General features: G+C 40.8%; 1 protein-coding gene across 5 annotated transcripts; it reads left to right on the plus strand.

The window, feature by feature from the left end:
- Nucleotides 1–832: 832 nt before the first annotated feature.
- Nucleotides 833–19839, plus strand: LOC310710082 (methylcrotonoyl-CoA carboxylase beta chain, mitochondrial-like). 5 transcript variants are annotated; one of them, XM_083510551.1, is made up of 13 exons: nucleotides 833–1431; nucleotides 3232–3561; nucleotides 4738–4934; nucleotides 7125–7303; nucleotides 7706–7786; nucleotides 8604–8782; nucleotides 9912–10104; nucleotides 11740–11831; nucleotides 15148–15304; nucleotides 16466–16588; nucleotides 17219–17367; nucleotides 17655–17736; nucleotides 18837–19839. In XM_083510551.1, exons 2-13 carry the CDS (start codon nucleotides 3236–3238, stop codon nucleotides 18924–18926), a joined length of 1848 nt encoding a protein of 615 aa, XP_083366677.1. In that variant the 5' UTR covers nucleotides 833–1431; nucleotides 3232–3235; the 3' UTR covers nucleotides 18927–19839. The 5 variants fall into 5 exon arrangements, with proteins under 5 accessions (XP_083366677.1, XP_083366676.1, XP_083366679.1 ...); XM_083510550.1 differs by having other exon boundaries at nucleotides 833–1410; XM_083510552.1 differs by lacking the exon at nucleotides 833–1431 and adding an exon at nucleotides 1460–1843.
- The last annotated feature ends 101 nt before the right edge of the window (nucleotides 19840–19940 follow it).

Below are 19940 nucleotides of genomic sequence, written 5' to 3' on the forward strand. Positions count from 1 at the left end.
TCAATTTGCAACTAACTATACACCTGTTTATTATTTTTCATATGTTTAGTTATTTTAAATAACATATGAAAGACAAACTAATAAAGCGTGTTTCCCCTTGCATTTGGCTCTCAGAATCAACATAAAGCCTTCCAGTGCAACTCCTCAGCCAGACGGAAAAAGGGTTTTCATCCGTTTAAACACTCTCTGTGTGAAAAATTAAAGAATAAATCCAATATGAAATATATTGAGAAACACATGAGGGTGGGGTGGGAAGGGCAAGTTAGGCAAAGATAGCACAGAGAAGGGATTTGAAAACGTAATGAAATCTACTTAGGGAAACAAAATGTCCAGAGCTAAGGTAAAGGGACCCCTGACAGTTAGGTCCAGATGACTCTAGGGTTGAGGCGCTCATCTCACTTTACTGGCTGAGGGAGCCGGCGTACAGCTTCCGGGTCATGCGGTCAGCATGACATAAGCCGCTTCTGGTGAACCAGAGCAGCGCACAGAAACGCTGTTTACCTTCCCGCCAAAGCGGTACCTATTTATCTACAGTGGTACCTCGGGTTAAGTACTTAATTCGTTCCGGAGGTCCATTCTTAACTTGAAACTCTTAACCTGAAGCACCATTTTAGCTAAGGGGCCTCCTGCTGTCGCCGCGCCACGGTAGCACAATTTCTGTTCTCATTCTGAAGCAAAGTTCTTAGCCTGAAGCACTATTTCTGGGTTAGCGGAGTCTGTAACCTGAAGCGGATGTAACCTGAGTTATCACTGTACTTGCACTTTGACGTGCTTTCGAACTGCTAGGTTGGCAGGAGCTGGGACCGAGCAACGGGAGCTCACCCCTTCACGGGGATTTGAACCGCCGACCTTTTGATCCACAAGCCCTAGGCTCTGTGATTTAACCCACAGCGCCACCTCATTTAAACCATGGAACTCGCTCCCACAGGAGGCGGTGATGGCCACCAATCTAGATGGCTTCAAAAGAGGGTGGCTGTGCTCTGCGTCCAAACTGGAGGCAGCAATGCTTCTGAATGGCAGATGCTGGAAACCACAGTGGTTGGGCGTGGGGAAGAGGACGCTTGCGGGATTCCCTACAGGTGTCTAGTTGGCCACCGTGCGAACAGGACGCTGGACTGCATGGCTTTCCTTCTGCCCTCCCCGCTCGCTGTTCTCGAGGAACAGGCGTGAGGAAGCGCCCGCGAGAGACTCGCTCAGCACGTGCCGTTAACTGGGTAGGGGGAAGCGCGTGAAGAAAGCGGGCATGCGCACTCCCACACTTTCCCATGGGACAGGCGTTGGCTTCCGCCCTTACGAGAGAGAAAGAGAGAGACGCGGAGGGGGCGGAGCCCGTCCTGGACGCGGAGGACGCTTTACGTACTGAAGCGGGGCCGGGGACTTCTGGGAAAAGCCAAGAGTTGAAAGAAAACGGTAACTTCGAACTTTCCTTCGGTGCGTCCCGAAGCGGGGGGCGGGGCGGGTAGAAAATGGCCGTTAGAAAACGGTCGTCGGGTGACGCAGCTGGCGGTGGGCGAACCCAGTCCGGTTGTCGGGTTAACGCCAGAGACGGAGGGGACGGATAAAAAAGGGAAACGAGGCCTTGGTTTCGCCTACAGCGAACTTGCCTGTGCAGCTGTTTCCCTCGAAACTCCGGGGCCGCCCTTGGGGCCAGAGCTCTGAGGTGTTTCGCGGGGCCTTCGGGAAAGAAAGAGCTTTCGGTTGGGGCCGTAACAACCACGCTCACTTCTGGGCTCGCTCGGCACCCGAGACCCGCCAGTTAAAACAAAAAAACAAAAACGAGCAAACATGAGGCGGACAGCAATAGTCGAGACACTAAAACAAATTCGTCCATCCTCTCCATTAGGTGAAATGAAATGTAGTCAGTGCAATAAAAGCGAGCGACAGTCAGATCAGTTTTGGCCAAGGGCTTGTTGAACGCGCCCTGAGACAAGAAAGCATTCAAACTCATTGTAATGCAGCTAGAACAAATAAGTTTTCATGAGTTGCATATATTCCTAATTCTGCATTAGTGCAGAACAACCATTTTAGAAGCAAAGAGATGAAGCAGACACAGAAGGAATAGCAGCCTTGCCTATCCTGTTCTTCAGGGGTAGTACAACTCCCATCAGCCTAAGCCAGCGTTTAGCCAATGATCAGGGAAGATGGGAGTTGTAGCCCGAAACACCTGGAGTGCTCTCTGTTGGAGAACGCTGCTGGTGCACCCTAAATGGGCTCCCAGGGTTTGTCTTGCTGCAAAATAATTCCGTATTTTTTATAGTTGGTTGAGGTTTAATTTCAGCCCATCACTTTACAAAATAAAGTTGACCTGCTAATGGCTTAATTTAGCACACAGGCTACAAACTTATGCCCACTTAACCTGAGAGGAAAGGTGCAGTACAAAGCCCCAGATACACCACATCTTAATTTCCCCTAAATTCTGCATGGTGGCTTCCTCCTAGTTATTGTGTTGTCGCACTGTTCTAACTGAAATGGCATTCCTTTTGTGTGTGTGACCCTGGTCCCTTCCTTGGCATAAGGAATTTTCTGCTAATGCCTGGGTTTTGGCAGTCAGAAGATTCAAATACCAGCCTCAGGGAAGCACTGGAGTCTCCTAACCACTGAGCTTTGGAATTAGCTATTTTGGATGGGGTGCTGTGAGATTTCCTGGCACAGTGCTCATGTATTATGTGTGGAATGCGTTCAATCGCATCATCGTGGTATTAATGCTGTTACCACAGCATGATTGATCTCTTTTTGCACTGAAAAGTGTATCATTGGGAATATGTAATTGGTGGTTAGCAAGAGCTTTTTTCTAGTGCTTTTACTGTGCTATTGATTTTGCTGCTGGTAGAGTATAGCATCCCAACTAGTGGCAGTGGTGTCCAAACTTTTTTCAAAGGGGGGCAGATTTGATGAAGTGAAGGGCTGTGGGGGCTGACCAAAGTTAGGCCCCAGAAATGGACTTTGGACATGCCTGGTGTAAGGTGTAAAGGTGGACCCTAGAATTGTCCTTCCTTTCAGTTAAATTCTTTAACTGTTGAAGTGAAATGAAATTAACTAGCAGAGATTTTGCTTCAAGAAAAGTTTTTGTGTACTTGCTTCCATGCAGCATTGAAAATGATAACTGAGATGTTCTAGCCGTATGCCACGTTATTTTATCTTGGGAGGGCTATTGGTTTATTTTTGTATGAATTCAGGGATGATATGGGATATGCATTTAAAAAATAAGTAATATGTTATTTATGATTCTAGGATCATGTGGATCGCTCTCACCATGCTCTCCAGGTATTCACGACACCCCTCGTCTACTTCCTGCTCTTCATTATTCCAAACTTCCAAGAGCATATGTCAGGAAGTTGGCGTAGGCAGACAGCAAATATGGAGCCTCCGGAGATGCAAGGATGGAACAAAATGCACCAGTGTGGTTCCACATAACATGCTACATTCCTCCTCTATGAGCTTCAAAATAAACAATAAACATAACCATGCAAAAAACTTTCCAGTATTAGATGGAAGCATCCCTTCCCTGTATAGACACGTAGTTGAAGGCAATGCAAGAAACAGTGAGATCTGCATTCAGAGGTAACTAATTTTTTTAAAAAAAATATTTCTACAGCATTAGTCCCTTGATTCAACAGTTTTGAGTAAGGTTTTAGGTTCTTGCAAACTAGCCTTACCTTAGGCCAGGATCCAAAATAATTCTCCTGGCTTCAGTTTTTTCCTTAATCAGTTTGCTGAATTCAGTTATCTATAAACTTGAAAACTGTTACAAGTTATTTCTCCTGCCTCCTGAAAGGTTTAGTATGATTTCTCAACTTACATACGTACCCTCATATGTCTTGTGAAGATTTTTGTTTTCACAAGTTGGGTAGATGCTTTAGCACTTTTGGAGTAATGTTAGCTCATTTAAAAAGGCATCTAGCAAGATGATACCATAAATGTTATCTGTGTTATATGCTTTACAAATTTTTGAAAATGTCATAAAACCTGCCCCTCGTTTCATTTTGAATGCAAAGATATATATGAGTCATATCTTCCTAAGAGTTTTCAATTAATCATGATTCACAGATAAAGAGAGGAAAGTGACTCACTACTTGTAAGTATTGGTCCTGAAGAAAAAAATGGCAGCAGCCCAAAGGGCTTTATTCAAAACTAGTAGTGCAAGCTGAAAGAAAACTCATGAAAATGAGTATTTTGCATTAGTTATTTTAGTTTAACTGTTTCCATTTTATCTCTCGAGAAAGCCAGAATACAAATATCAAATAATACAGTTAATTTTTGAATGATAGGCTGTCCTAGCTTTGTGGTTGGTCATAGGACTGTTTGGGAATTTACAGTAAAATCAGCCAAGCACTTTTACTTTTGAGTATGAGACTGGTTCCAGGTAAGGACAAAATTCTATTTGCTCTTTTTATTTCTTAAGAAATATAGTTCTGAAGAAGCTGTTAAGTCTGTACTTAAATCTTTAGTCACAGTTCCATGAAGCAAATGTTTTCATGTTTTTTCAGGATCAAGGTTATGTCTATGTCATACAAGGTTTCCCCTAATTTGACATGTGAACACATGTATGTGTCCAGTTTAAATTCATATTTTTTTCTTTGTTGCTGAATTTTGAATAATACAGTCACACTATTTCCACACAAGTATGATGGCAGTGTTGTTAATATGTGTGTTGGATTAACTTGTTCTTAAGGTACTTTTGTCTTTGGCAATATAAGTTGGTTTTCAGTTCCATTGAGCTTTTCATTTTGATATCAGGTATTCAGAGTTGCTTGTGAAGGTCAGTAAAGGAGGAGGAAAAAATGCAATATTGCGCCACACTCAGAAGAACAAAAAGTTGCTTGTTCGTGAACGCTTAAAGATGCTTCTTGATGATGAAAGTTTCCTTGAGCTCTCCCCTTTTGCAGGCCTTGATATGCCTTATGGTGATGTTCCTGCAGCAGGATGTCTCACTGGTAGGTTTTGCGTAAGGGATTTTTTAAAAGGTAAATTGCAGTATAATAAATCTGCATGCAGTTAATCAGTTCATGCCAATTGATAGTGTGTGCTATGCCTGTTGGAAGATGCAGTAGTGAAGACAGAATGAGGGAGACATTAGAGTGCCTTTAAGCTACCTTTTCGACAACTGGAAGCAAATGTTTGGGATCAGGTTTGGTTTGGCACATCAAATAAGGCTTTCCTATGTGGGTATTAATGTACAGTAGACTTGTAAATCTGTTTATGGTATCCACCTTACAAGGCAAGAGTCACACGCGTAGTTTTTCTTTCATGCTTAAATGTAATGCTTTTTTTCTGCATATAGTAACGAAAGATTTTTGAGGGGCACATTATATCTGTTAACTAAATTAAAGTAGAAACTTAGGTGCTCTGTAATAGACAAAATGGCATCCTCATATCTGCAGTTAGCCTCTTGCCAGCTCTTTTGCCTACCTGCCCCTTGATCCAGTGCAGCAGTGACACATGATGTCAGCAGTGGAAACCAGTCCTCACTAAGCTACACAGTTGAGAGATTGATGAAGGGCTTATGAGAAAACAATACTTAGAATTTAAGTAGTGGCCCTGAAGTTGGTAGGAAAGCTGTTCATTTGTGTTTTCCCATAGTGGTTACGTGTGTAGTACATATTATGGTGTCATCTATCTGTGATGCGTAAAATTAACCTCAATTCTTCTGCAGCATGGACACAAGGTTTAATGAGTTAAATTGATAAATTAATCAACTAAAGCCTCAGTCAATTAATTGGTCAGGCTGTGATTTAGAAAACACTTGTTCTGAGGATGTTTTGGATTCTTGTCTGTGGAGCAGGAATGAAAAAAGTATTAAAGCTGGCCTTTAAATCTAATATCTCAAGCTGAAATATTGATAATACTGTATGTACATTTGATAGATTGTCATCTGACTTTAACTGATCAATGCAATCCATACCCAACCTTATACCAGATGTGGGGTTGGATTGAGCAGAGACACCCTTCAGCTCAGTTAACTGGTTGCCAGACATTCAAGTAGATAGAAGGCTTGCTGGTAGTATTCACACTTTCAGAGCCCAACAGAAGACTTCAAAATACAGGAGTTGGGATCCAGACCTTGAGCTGGCCCAGGGATCAGGCCCAGTTGTCCTGCCTCCTCTGCTTCCATTGCAGCCACCATGAGCAGCCGGGCTGGGAATGCAGTGGTGGCTCCTCTTTTAGCAGTGGGGAGGAATTAGGATTGCAGCCTTTATTTAACTGGTTGAAAGAATTAATTTGTTCAGGACAGAAAGAATCAATTCTTTGACAACAAACAAAGCAAAAAGGAGATTCTACGCTGAGCTTATAGGACAGGGGTCAGCAAACTTTTTCAGGAGGGGGCTGGTCCACTGTCCCTCAGACCTTGTCGGGGGCTGGACCCACCGCCTCCTGAAAGCACCCTCCTTCCTGAAAGGCCCCACTGCCCATGCCACTCACGCCACAGCCGCTGACGCTGTCTTGTCTTTGGCACAGAGCCCATGCTGCTGGCCTGGGTGGCGGAAGCAGCCTCCACGCCACTTCCGCTTCCTTCTTGCTTGGCTGCTTCCTCCCGCTTGGCCACCTTAGTGGGAAGGAAGGGGCGGTGCCCAGAGGCATCTTCAGCTTCTGATTGGCTGAAGGAGCTTCCTGCAGCCAGTTGGAAGCCATGCCGCATCGCAGAAGTCAGTCTCCGTGCGGCAAGGCCTCTGTGCTGCGCCAGTTTAGTGCGGGGACTGACTGAGCGGGTGGCAGGTTTGCAAGGTTCGTGGGCCGGATTAAGGAGCCCAGTGGGCCGTATCTGGCCCGCGGGCCTTAGTTTGACGACCTCTGTTATAGGATCTTTTGATAAACAAGTAATTTTATCTGCATGTATTGAAAAATGTCACCATAGGATACCTTATCAGCTGAGTCACTGCTTAGTTCCACAGCTGTTCTCATTCACTACACATGTTCAAACTCTAGCAGCATTGTAAGGTAAAAGAGGATAGCTGAAAGTTGAGCTGCATTCTTTCTGAGTTCCTTGGCATTTTAATATGCTACAAAAGATCTCTCTAGCATATTTATGCACTTAATTGCCTTACTTTATGATCTGGTTACAAAATATTCCAAAGTGGATAATTCATACTGTTTGTAAAATGTAATGACAATAGTCATTGTTGCAGGTATTGGAAAAATCTGTGGAGTCTGGTGTGTCTTCATGGCAAATGATGCAACTGTGAAAGGTGGGACCATTTATCCCATTTCAGTGAAGAAACAACTGAGAGCTCAAGAAATAGCAATTAAAAATAGACTTCCATCTGTTTACCTTGTGGACAGTGGGGGAGCATTCTTGCCACTTCAGGTAAAATACATGTTCTATGAAACCGGTTGATTTAATTTGCTTAAAATTATTCCCTTTGACTTGTTTTATCGTTAGCTTTCAAGTCCGTGTCCTAAAAATATGTATACTCAAAAAATAGTCAAGGTAACAAAGTCAAAGCCAGTTTGTCATTGAACTGTCAATGAATTAACCATGTCAAAGAAAGATGAGCTACCGGTATGTATAAAATTACCGCACAGAATATACTTAGGGTTTTTTGGGGGGGAACTCCAAAAAAGAAAATACAGATTTTCAGAAAAATAATGATTCTTTCAGTATGCTAAAAACAACATTTGAAAAAAAGAAAGAGGCGGAACAACCGCATAGAACATAGGCTTTGTAACTTTTGATTTTTTACTGTATTTTCTGCCTCTGTATTATTAGGCAGAGTTGTTTCCTGACCAATTCCATGGAGGCCGAGTTTTCTACAATGAGGCTGTGATGTCTGCATTGAAAATCCCTCAGGTATAATATTGGGAAGAAATCTGTGCATTAAAAATGCATTTCCCAGTAGTATATAGTTAATAAGTAAAATAATGCATTGCTAAGCAAAGCAGTTCATAGTGTTTTGGAAGAGTCATCCAGCAGTTTAAATTTTGCATTTGTTGCACAAGGAATAGGTCCACTATGATCAGAAACCATTATGGTAGATAATTCATTGGCCATTACATTCATATCTTAAATAGCTGACCATAGTTAGTCATTAACATCTTGCATTAAACACCTGTCAGTACTTTCATCTCATTTGCTTCAACAGACTAGAGAAAGATAGCCAGTGGGTCACATTCTGAAACATTCCTTCTAAATTCTCTTCACATCATGAACACACTGGATCCCTGAATAATCTGAGCTGGTTACCCTTCCTTTTGCAACATGTCACACAGGCATGATACTACTGTACTACCTCTTCTCACTGGTGATAACACTGGAGCATGTTCTGCCCACCTCAAAAAATGTAGGTGTGGAGAGAACTTGCTGTAAAAACCCCCAACCCTGACAAGCTGTCACAAATCATAATACAGATTTTGTATCTTGAGGTATAGCCTGCACATGCTTTCCTTGCTTAAGTAAGGATTATATATTATTGCTGTACAATATAAAATTAAGTCTGAGATATTTGATACTGCTCTCTGAAATAAAACTCCTGACTCCTTTTTCCTGTGGAATTTCTCAATATAATCATATGCTTGATAACTTTTCCTGGAAATTTACAACATAAAATTAAATATTTCCTCATCTTTGTTCTTTTTTTCTTACCCAGCTGTCTTCGTGTGTCCTCTAGGTGGCAGTTGTGTGTGGTTCTTGTACTGCAGGAGGTGCTTATGTTCCTACCATGGCAGAGGAAACAGCCATTGTAGATAAAATTGGCACAATGTTTCTTGCTGGGCCCCCTTTAGTTAAAGCTGCCACAGGAGAAGATATTAATCCCGAGGCACTGGGAGGAGCCAACCTGCATGCTAAGTAGGTATATTATTTGTTCCTGAGCTCTTAATATTGATTGAATGATACCTTTAGTCCTAGTTTTTCTAGGTATAATGATCTCATTTTAAAAAAATGCCTGCAAATGTCAGAAGCATCCAAAAACAAAAAAGTGATGCATTATTTGCACTTAGTTGGCCCATATCTATTTCTGGGTCGAAAATCACCCCTCAACATACAACATTTGTTTGTTTATATCCTGTTCTTTCAGTACCTTGCACAAGTACCTTGCACACATTAAAATGAGGGAGGAACAAAACCAAATAACAAACCGTACAACCCACTTCTAGAGAAAGGAAGTGCTGGATCTCACCAAGAACACCTCCTTTGTTCTCTTAGAGTGGCAGTGGTGCCCACCTGAGAGGCGGGGACTGAGTTTCTGTGAGTTCTGGCTGGAAAAAAGCCCTGGTACCACTGATTGTTATTTTCACAGCAATAATCAGAACACAAAAACCAGACAGCATCACTGCACTATAGGCCTGATTGGAAAGGTGTGCTTTCACACCACACTAAAATCTCAAGAAGAAAGCCAACCTTATCTCAGAGCGGAGTGGTGGTCCACAGATGGAGTGCTGCAACCAAGAAGACCTTCCTTTGCATCACTGCCCCATGCCCTATGCTTGGTAGAGGGATTGTGAGAAGCTGCTAAGATCCTCAGCACATCTAAAGCCATAGGCCAGTAAATAATGGGAGATGTGCTCCTTCAAGTACTTGGGACCCAGTGAAATTTGAATTGGGAACAAGTGCAGTTTGCGCAGAACAAGTGTTATGTGGCACCTTTCACAGCCCTGGAACCTGCATTCTGCAGCAGCAATAGTTTCTGTCTAGAGCACTTTGTGGTACTCTAAACATGAGAGTTCATGAAGAAAACTAATAGCACTCCTCCTTCAGTACAGTTAATGCAAATTGATATTACAGTCTCACCAGCTTTATATATTTTTTGTAAGAAATTATCTTGTCTGAGGCAAATGTTTATTACTTCCAATCACTTGAAAGACAGAAGATAAATATAAGGAATCATTTATTTTACCGTTAGTAGTAATTTTTTCTGATCATGTTTGTTGCCTTGAATTTTATCTGTTGTCAAATATTTGTAAATTATTTTTCTCAGGGTCAGTGGCTGTGTTGACCATTTTGCATCTTCAGAAAAAGAAGCATACGAATGTGTTAGAAATATTATTTCAACACTCAATTATGAAATTCCTACAGAAGAAACTGTAGAGTATGACAGTCCCTTGTACAGTGCTGATGAGCTTCTGGGGCTTGCACCACAAGATTATAGCTACACTCTACATATAAAATTGGTAAGGAAAACATTTGTTGCAATCTGAAGTTATGCTACTTGATATAAATCCCATTGATGTTAGTAGGCTTAAAAAATAAACAGTGTGACAGTATAGTTAACAGTGGTTGAACTACAAATCCTGTAGCTCAGTTTTCTTGGATCATTTATGTAAATTGGTGAAAACAAAAAAAATCCTGTAAGCATTTTAAGGACTAACAAATTTATTATTGGATAAGCTTTTGAGAGAATCCACTTCATTGCATTAAGTGCGATCCTCAGTTGGCAGCACTGTTAATTATGCTTCATGCATCTGATGAAGGGGATCTTAGTTAATGAAAGCTTACGTTATAATACCTTTGTTAGTCTTTAAGGTGCTTGCAAGACTTTTTGTTGTTTACAGCCAACAAACACAGCTACTTCTCTGAAAGTTGTCCATTGCTGCTTGCTTTTAGAAGTACGTCCAGAGATGATACTGTGTTGAGGTGCTGAGTTGAAAAGGTAGATCAAGGGTTAATTTGAGTATCTCAGATGGTCTACTCCTTTACGTGTGCATAGTCGAGGCCATGGTTTGTAGTTGGTTGTTATTTCTCTTAAAACTCAGGAAGAGGTGTGAGAAGTAGTCACCATATTCTTCATGAATCAAAAAGCCTTATTAGTCTGAGTATTTACTTCTACTTAGTTTTTATTAGCAGTAAGGCGGTCCTACTCTTTCCCTACTCCAGCTTAATGGAGATGCCTGATCACAGGGTGTACTTCATTCCAGATCTAGGGTGCTACTGCCAAGAATACCTTACTCTGGATGCCAGTTAACAGGATCTCTCTTGATGTAAGAACAAGTAATAGGACCTGCCCAGCAGATCTCAGGTTATGGACAAGATAGTATTGAGAGAGGTGTTTTTTCAGGTATTCATGCCCCAAGCTATTTACGACTTTATATGCCATATTGACGATGGCATACAAAGCATAAATAGCTCGGGGCATAAACTGGGCTCAGTGACAAATAGACAGGCAACACAACTGCATTGTAAGCAGTGTTGTATGCTCTTGAGTTATCATATTTGTCAGTTTCCGTGCTGCAACATTTTGCTGTAGTCTCTGAACCATCTTCCAAGGGTAGCCCTACTACTGTAATGCTAGCCAGCCTGGGAAGTTACTACAGCCTGGATTACTGTGATCAGGCAAGCTCCATTAGGCTGTAGCTGTTGAACCCACTGGAATAATAGAATCGTAGAGTTGGAAGGGACCATGAGGGTGATCTAGTCTAACCCCCTGCAATGCAGTGATCTTTTGCTCAACATGGTGCTCAAACCTATGACCCTGAGATTAAGAGTCTTATGCTCTACCAATGCTTACTTAAATCATAAAATTTTAGCTTTGGGTGTACGGTTGATATCTAAACAAGTAAAACAATTTTGAATGTTAAAGTTTACAATTTTGTGATCTAACATAGAGTATTACCTGACTCAATTATGCTTGAAGTAGACTCATTGAAATCATTGGATTTTATTTCAGTGTGTCTACTCGTAGTATGACTTAGTCAGATATCATCCATTATCTTTGAATATTGAGCCATAATTGGAGACAGAAGACATGAATTTTTTTCCAGCAAGCTACCTACTATTGATTTTTCATTTCTCTTGACAATATTTTATAGATCCTGAGTCGGATGATAGATGGCAGCAGGTTCCAGGAATTCAAAGCTAATTATGGAACTACCTTAGTAGCAGGATTTGCCTATGTAGAAGGGTAAGGGAGAAGTTTAAACCAGCGGGCCACATTATTGCAACACTTTTTAATGATTAGTTGTTCAAGCAAATGGTAATTTGATCCCTGTTAGAGTCACTTGAAATTGCAGAATTGAGCTTAGATTTGTTATAGGGATAGAAATGTAGCCATACTATATTATGGCTCCCAGGTTGTTTGGATCACTTATGCAGTTGTTTTTACATTGTTACTCTTTTTTGGAAGCCAAGGTGTATAACTGGATTTAAATTTTGTTGGATTCATTGTATTCCAAGTGCTTAGTGCTTACATTTTAGGGTTTTAAATTAATATAGTCTGTATTTAGCCACCTGACTAGACAATCAGCATTGCTGATTAATAGTAAATTGCACCTGCTGTTTTTTTTAAAATCCATTTTATGTGTTTATAGAATTATTTACAACTGCAGTACTATACCCACATCTGTGAATAAGCCCTGTTGAACTTCGTGGGACTTACTTCTGTGTAGAATGCATATGATTCTACCATTAGTAATTCTTCTTTTTAAGATTTATCTCTGCTAAATATTTTCATATTTCAACTTAAAAAGCATGCAGACGAAATTTCATTTTGGCATCTCAGAACTCAGAAGAATTATCAGTATCACACTACTAACAAAACCAGCAATTTGTTGTTGTTGTTTAGTCGTTTAGTTGTGTCCGACTCTTCATGACCCCATGGACCAGAGTACGCCAGGCACTTCTGTCTTCCACTGCCTCCCGCAGTTTGGTCAAACTCATGCTGGTAGCTTCGAGAACACTGTCCAACCATCTCGTCCTCTGTCGTCCCCTTCTCCTTGTGCCCTCCATCTTTCCCAACATCAGGGTCTTTTCCAGGGAGTCTTCTCTTCTCATGAAGTGGCCAAAGTATTGGATCCTCAGCTTCAGGATCTGTCCTTCCAGTGAGCACTCAGGGCCGATTTCCTTAAGAATGGAAAGGTTTGATCTTCTTGCAGTCCATGGGACTCTCAAGAGTCTTCTCCAGCACCATAATTCAAAAGCATCAATTCTTTGGCGATCAGCCTTCTTTATGGTCCAGCTTTCACTTCCATACATCACTACTGGGAAAACCATAGCTTTTACTATACGGACCTTTGTTGGCAAGGTGATGTCTCTACTTTTTAAGATCAAACAGGCACCAGCAATTACATTCAGCCAAAGACCTGATTACATTAAGCAAATTAGCAATTTATTTAATAAACATAGCAATGGCTAGCTTTGGGCCAAGACATATACCGACATCTGAAAGACCATGATCAGCTCTAAAAGATACTGATCAGACCTAATTTAATATAATCTAGTTGATGAGTTTTTTCTAGGATCTTTCCAGAATAGTTGTCTTGCACAAATAATTTACAATCGCATTCTTGCATGAGATCTAATCCTTCTCTCATGTAGAACTTTGATGTGTGGGGAACTTGCATTCCCAACAAACATCAATTTGCTGTTGCTAGAGGAATGTGAGTTCTCAGCTATCATCACCACTCACTAACACCTCACATACCTCGGGTTGAATGAGCTTTGGGATAAGCGCGTTCGAGTTGCGCTCCGTGACAACCCAGAAGTAACGGAGCGCGTTACTTCCGGGTTTCGCCGCTTGCGCAGATGCTCAAAATGACGTCACATGCATGTGCAGAAACACCAAAACGTGACGCGCATGCGCAGACACGGGCTACGTTTGCTTCTAGATGCGAACGGGGCTCCAGAACGGATCCTGTTCACATCTAGAGGTACCACTGTATGTGCATGTGTGTGCTGGGCACCTGCTAACTAGAGTCTAGCAGCAAAAGCCTCCCCTCACCATTTGTCTGTTTTAAAAAATCAAAATGTTAAGGTGGTATGGTTTGTGTATCCAGTGGGAATAGTTACATAAAACATTTCAAACTATTTGATGAAGGGGAAGCACTTGCAAGTCTACCCAAGTCCCTCCATAACTTTGTTTGGCAATTTTGTGACTCCTCCTTAAAATTAATTATAGGCAGTGTACTCTCTGGCATTGCAACATATACAATGGCTTCAAAACAAAATGTTGGTACGTTGAACAGGCTTTCCCCCAATGTGCAGCTCTCCGTGCAGTAGGCCATTGTTCTTATCCATGCTCCTTCTCTGTCCAGTGAGAACTCAATACCACCCTGTTAACCTTCCTTGGGCAAGTGCTACACTGTATTTAATATTTTGAAGTAATGGCTTCTTGTGCAGAAAATCCGTTTCTGCACATAGCTGCTTAAGTCAAGTCTAGGATCCAGAAGCTAGTAAGTGCTTGTGGTGCAGCCTGAAAGAGCCTGATGAACTGCCACCTTCTGGGTTGTCAGTTGAATGTTTAAGCAGGCCTTATTCTCTAGGGCTGATAATAAGACTGCTTTCACTGACTCTAAGATCACTCAAAACTTTAAAAAGCTCAAATAAATATTTAAAGTCCGTTTTGTAAGTGAAAGAGAAGCCTCTTGTGGCCTAACCTTTTCCATTAATGTTAAGCTTGTCTCTAAGTAGCTCTAGAAAGTGAATTATTTTGCTAGGATTAATAAAGCATGCTGCAGACTCAAACTTATTGATTTCCTCTGAGATAAAAATATGATAGTTGAGATGGTTTGTCTTTTCATCATAATGGAAAATTATGCCACAGAGAATATGAACTGTATTTTGCTTCCTGCTGTAAGCAGACTTGAGAACATTAACAAATAAGTTCCATATTAACTACTTATGCAGGATCATTTGTTTGTGAAAATGTATGCTTTTGTCACTAAAAGTACAAATTTGCATGACTAATTTGAGCTTTTTCAGTCTTGAATGTCCATAACCAGTACATAATAAGCAACCCATTAGATTGTTGCTTCATACTTTGGCATTGGAACCATGTTTGTCCATACATTCTAAGCTAGCCTACAATCTTGTGTGGACTACAACTGCCATCATTCCCAGCCATCATGGCCAATAGTGAACATGCCTTCCCCTCACATAAGGGGCTCCCTAGATCCCTCCTAATAATTTATGACAGATCTCTTGCACAAACATTCCCGCTTTTGAGAGTAAGGGAATTTAGACATGAATTTAGATAAGTAATTTTCCATGCCTGCACTTCACCCAAACCATATTCTTTTAAATGACTTGTAGCAGCAGATTATTTATTGTAAACATTTCTAAGTATCTTGGGAGTTTTGAAGTAAAGTAATGCAAATAATTTGTTGCCTATTTAAGGTGATATTATAAAGTTATAGTACTAAACACATGGAGGATACTTACTGTGTTGATTTCAATGTTTCTACTACCCTTGTACTATAAAAAGTGTTTTATGTTTTTGTTAGACAGCTAGTTGGAATAGTGGCTAACAACGGTGAGCTGACTCATGAAGCTTCTCTGAAGGGTTCCCACTTCATACAGCTTTGTAGCCAACGAAACATTCCAATCCTTTTTGTCCTGAATACAGCTTCATGTGCAGCAGAGATAACCAGTCTCACGCAGGTAAAGCAACTAGTACAGAGCACAGTCAAATGGCTCTGAATTAGGGTGTCACGCTTTCAGTTTCAAATGGAAAAAAGTTTTTTCACTGGAAATGTTTGCTCACTTTGGTTCTTCCCTGCAATAACAGATTCCTCTGCATCCAACAGGGAACGGGTTCTCTGAATGTAAAAAGTTTGAAAAATGATTGAGGGGAAATCTCTCCACTTGGTATTTCCCAGGTTTAAGGTAGCTTGTGGGACACGGGTGGCGCTGTGGTCTAAACCACCGAGCCTAGGGCTTGCTGATCAGAAGGTTGGCGGTTCGAATCTCCGCAATGGGGTGAGCTCCTGTTGCTCATTCCCTGCTCCTGCCAACATAGGAGTTCAAAAGCACGTCAAAGTCCAAGTAGATAAATAGGTACCGCTCCAGCGGGAAGGTAAATGGCATTTCCGTGCACTGCTCTGGTTTCGCCAGAAGCGGCTTAGTCATGCTGGCCACATGACCCGAAAAACTGTCTGCGGACAACGTCTGCTCCCTCAGCCAGTAAAGTGAAATGTGCACTGCAACCCCGGAGTCATTTGCGACTGGACTTAACTGTCCTTTACCTTTTTTTAAAGGTAGCTTGTCAGCCAAATTAGGAGCCCAACAAGTTAACATCTGAACACTGCATAAGAAGTGCTGTTGTATACCTAGAAACTGTAATTTCCTTATAATGCTAGCTTCTTTGTTGGAAATTCAGTAGTAATGATTACAATTAACTAAATTCTTGCTATGTGAAAAAAATCAGAACTAGCAGATTTCACCATATACAATGAAAAATAATGTTCCCTACAGAGCTCAGTATTTCCAAGTAGTATACTTTGTTTTTGTGCCTGGGAAATGATGGACTGGCAGTTTTTGAAACTCCTGTTTCCTTTTAGTCTGCATGTGCATAGATGGAGAGCTTTGGTCTTGTTTTGAAGAGGAACAGATTAGAACAATGAATTTTTAGTGCTGAATCCTGCATTAATTACTACCATCTTCTTCTTTTCCCCCCTTTTACTGTTGGTAGGCAAATTAGTCACTTAAATATTCGTATAAAAGATTTGCAAATCCTATACATGTTGAGACCAGGAATAAAGGGAACATCTGCATGTAAAAAGTAAAAGAAATAACTCTCACCATTCTTTCATTTTAATTCAGGCAGAGGATCACACTAATAGGCTGAAAGCACAAGCATCCATGATGGCTGCAGTTGCTTGTGCTGCTGTTCCCAAGATAACCCTTGTGATTGGTGGCTGCTATGGAAATGAAAGCTATGCTATGGTAGGTTGTTGAACGTAGGATCAGCTTCTCTTTCCTCACCCACATGCCCCATGTACACAGCTCCTGTCCTAGCTAGTTTCTTAGGGTAAAATTCAACATGGTACTAAGTCTCTTGTTCCATCAGTGCAAAGATTTCTCCTTGCACAATGGGGCAGATGTTCTTCTCCCTCCTGACCCTGCATCCCCTCCAATACTTGCATTGTTACTTACCCAAGGAATAGATTTCATCATGCAGTCACTGGGTTGGGACAGATCTGTTCTAGGTGTTCCCCCAACCCTCTGAAGGGAAGGTTGTGGTCGTGGGAAGAAATGGATTTATGTGTAAGCATAAATCCTTGTGCTTACAAGACATGGTAGTTGAATGCCACACTTGAAACTTGATATAACTAAGAATCTCTAGCACGTAGTGAGGAAAATACGGAATTATTGTTGACACAAGTAGACATGGCACCAAAGGATCAGACTGTACTGAAACCAGAAATTGGTGTTTTAAATTAGATGGAGACTATATTTCACAGTTCTTTAATGCCTTCTTAATATGTTTCCCTTGAGTCAATGCTTTGTTCAAGCTGGCTTAAATGGTGAGTTTTCATTTCTGAATTTCTCTGGTCTTGTGTTGTCTGTCTCTAGTGTGGAAGATCATTTGATCCAAACTTCCTGTTCCTCTGGCCCAATGCAAGAATAGGCCTTGTGGATTCAAGACATTGCCACACGCTCTCATCTATTTGGGATGCTGATCGACAAGGAGCAGAAGTAGACTTAAAACTATTAAAGGAAAAGTAGGTGCATTCAACAAAAACCTCAGTGTTATGATTGAATTAATGGTATTGATGTTTCTCTTTGGATTTCAGGGTGCTGCTTCTAATTTTTTAAAGAGCTAAAAGAATTATAAATTTTTGGAGTTACTTGTTTTCTATACTAGCGATTATTTTACTTTTTGAAGCAGACCGTTGGCTCTTCAGTTTGGGGGTATTAAAAATGTGCTGTATTGTCTTAGTATTCCCCAAAGTACAATATATTTTTACAAATGCAGTTGAAAATTGAATTTTTTCTTTTGTCTTTTAAGACTAGAGGAAGAAAGCAGTGCATTCTATTCTTCTGCCAGACTCTGGGATGATGGTGTAATCCTACCGCAGAGTTCAAGGAAGGTAAGCTTCTTTCTCTGTGTCTCTATAAGATGTTCAATATCTCTTCCTTCCCAAGCCTACCTGTTAAAAAATACTGGTTTCTGGTTTCTCCTGTTAAAATAGTATATGGAGGGGAGGGGAAGAAGGCACGTTTCCTTCCCCTGCCTTCCCCCTGGCTGTATGCTTGTTTGTTTATTTGTTTGTTAAAAATACCCCCCCCCCCCCGGTTAAAAACCCTTTTTTAAAAACAAAAACAAATTGAACATTAGTGTGACTTCTGAATTATTTTGGACCAGTTGTGGAGCAGGTTGGCCTGATGGGGGCCTTTCAGAGTAGAGCCACAGGGCAGTTCAAGGGTAAGGGCGCTTTAGACAGCCCTAGTGATTAGTAAGGGAGTTGGTAGGGCAGACATAATTGAAGGTAAAGGTAAAGGGACCCCTGGCCATTAGGTCCAGTCATGACCGACTCTGGGGTTGCGGCGCTCATCTCGCTTTACTGGCCGAGGGAGCCGGCGTACAGCATGACTAAGCCACTTCTGGTGAACCAGAGCAGTGCACGGAAACGCCATTTACCTTCCCACCGGAGCGGTACCTATTTATCTACTTGCACTTTGACGTACTTTCGAACTGCTAGGTTGGCAGGAGCAGGGACCGAGCAACGGGAGCTCACCCCGTTGCGGGGATTCGAACTGCCGACCTTCTGATCGGCAAGTCCTAGGCTCTGTGGTTTAACCCACAGCGCCACCCACGTTCCTAGACATAATTGAAACAGAACAGTTATTGGTAGCATACTTTAGGGATGTAATTCTCTCTGAAATAATGGGTAGCTGATGTTTTTTTCTCTTAATTTACTGCAACAATAAATTGACACAACACATTCATTGCTTGTTTATCTGCTTCCTCCTATATTCCTTTGCTTGCCTTTCCTACAGTTTCTGCTTTACATATTTTTTCATGATAATTGCTTTTAGCATCTTCTCCTTTATCCTTAGAGTGACCTTCTGATACGTTTTATTCAGCTTCTACAGTAATTGTCAGTTGCATTTGTCTTGTGAAGCACTTTAGAATGTTCCAAATACATTAATTGTTGTTGTTGTATTTGTTGTGTATTTCTTTTGGCAGGTTATTGCACAATGCTTAAGAATTATGAAACAGCAGAAATACCAGATCATGTCCCTGCAACAGTCTCCTCTTCCTGTCATAAGAATGTAAGCAGGAAAGCCTGCTGGTAAAAAAATGAATTTGAACATCTGGCTCTCTGGATGTTAAATAGAAACAACTAGTATTTTAATATTGTCATCATGATTTCTTAGTATGAAAATGTTTGATTTCTATATATGTTTATATATCAGTCTTCAATCATGCTTCTATTACTGTCCACACCCAATGATAGGATACTTTAAATTGATGTCTTTTGTGCTGAATATAACCAAACAAGTATTATGGAAATCATTTATTAGCTGATATACCAAGGTTTAAGGTGTGTCAAGTTAATAATTTAAAACAAAACTTAAATAATACAGAAAACAGATTTAACAGCACCAGAAACACCAGAATAATACTAACCAGCCAAGCCAAAAGCTACCGTTTTACTGTTTTGTTTTTAATTATTTACTTGTTTTTATCCTGTATTCTGTCAGCCACCCTGAGATCCTATGAGGAAGGCTGGTGTATAAACCTAATAAATTAAATAATTCTTTGCCACCACTTCCAAAAAAAAAAACAACAACAAAATGAAGGGGAAACCAACTGATGTAAACACCTTATTTTTACCTCTGGCAGTTTTTACCTCCCACAGAGTTGGCCCCTGAAATTATATTAGGTGGTTGAAACTGCAGGACGGTGCACAGAGGTGTGTCTTCTAAGTTATGAGGCTCTGATTGTAAAGAGCTTTTCATGAACATTCACAATTTTAATGCAGTTTTTACCTCTGCCTTGAAGACTCTTCAGGTTGGTGCAATAAAGACTTTTGGATTAATTCTTTCTGGATGTAAGATCATGAATGTGTCATTTTTCCTCAGAAGTGGGGAAAAAGCTAAGAGATTTATTGTAATTATTTTTTTAACTTGTTCATAATTGTTAAAAAGTATTAGAATTCAAGACTATATTAAAGAATGCATTCTCACTTTGTTTCTGAAAATATATTTGCTCAGTGACTAACAGTTACAAAATCTGTCCATAATTAAGTTTTTTGTGTGTGTGAAATTGACTTGAGTCTCTTTACCC

The sequence above is a fragment of the Podarcis liolepis genome, assembly GCF_965112155.1.
Source record: "Podarcis liolepis genome assembly, chromosome: 6".
Taxonomy (NCBI): domain Eukaryota; kingdom Metazoa; phylum Chordata; class Lepidosauria; order Squamata; family Lacertidae; genus Podarcis; species Podarcis liolepis.

Bases quoted from the DNA above. Each gene is read 5' to 3' on its own strand.
- LOC310710082 (XM_083510551.1), top strand. From the start codon at position 3,236: ATGTGGATCGCTCTCACCATGCTCTCCAGGTATTCACGACACCCCTCG. The intron at 3,562-4,737 runs GTAACTAATTTT...TTTTGATATCAG, and splicing joins AGTGAGATCTGCATTCAGAG to GTATTCAGAGTTGCTTGTGA. The intron at 7,304-7,705 runs GTAAAATACATG...CTGTATTATTAG, and splicing joins GAGCATTCTTGCCACTTCAG to GCAGAGTTGTTTCCTGACCA.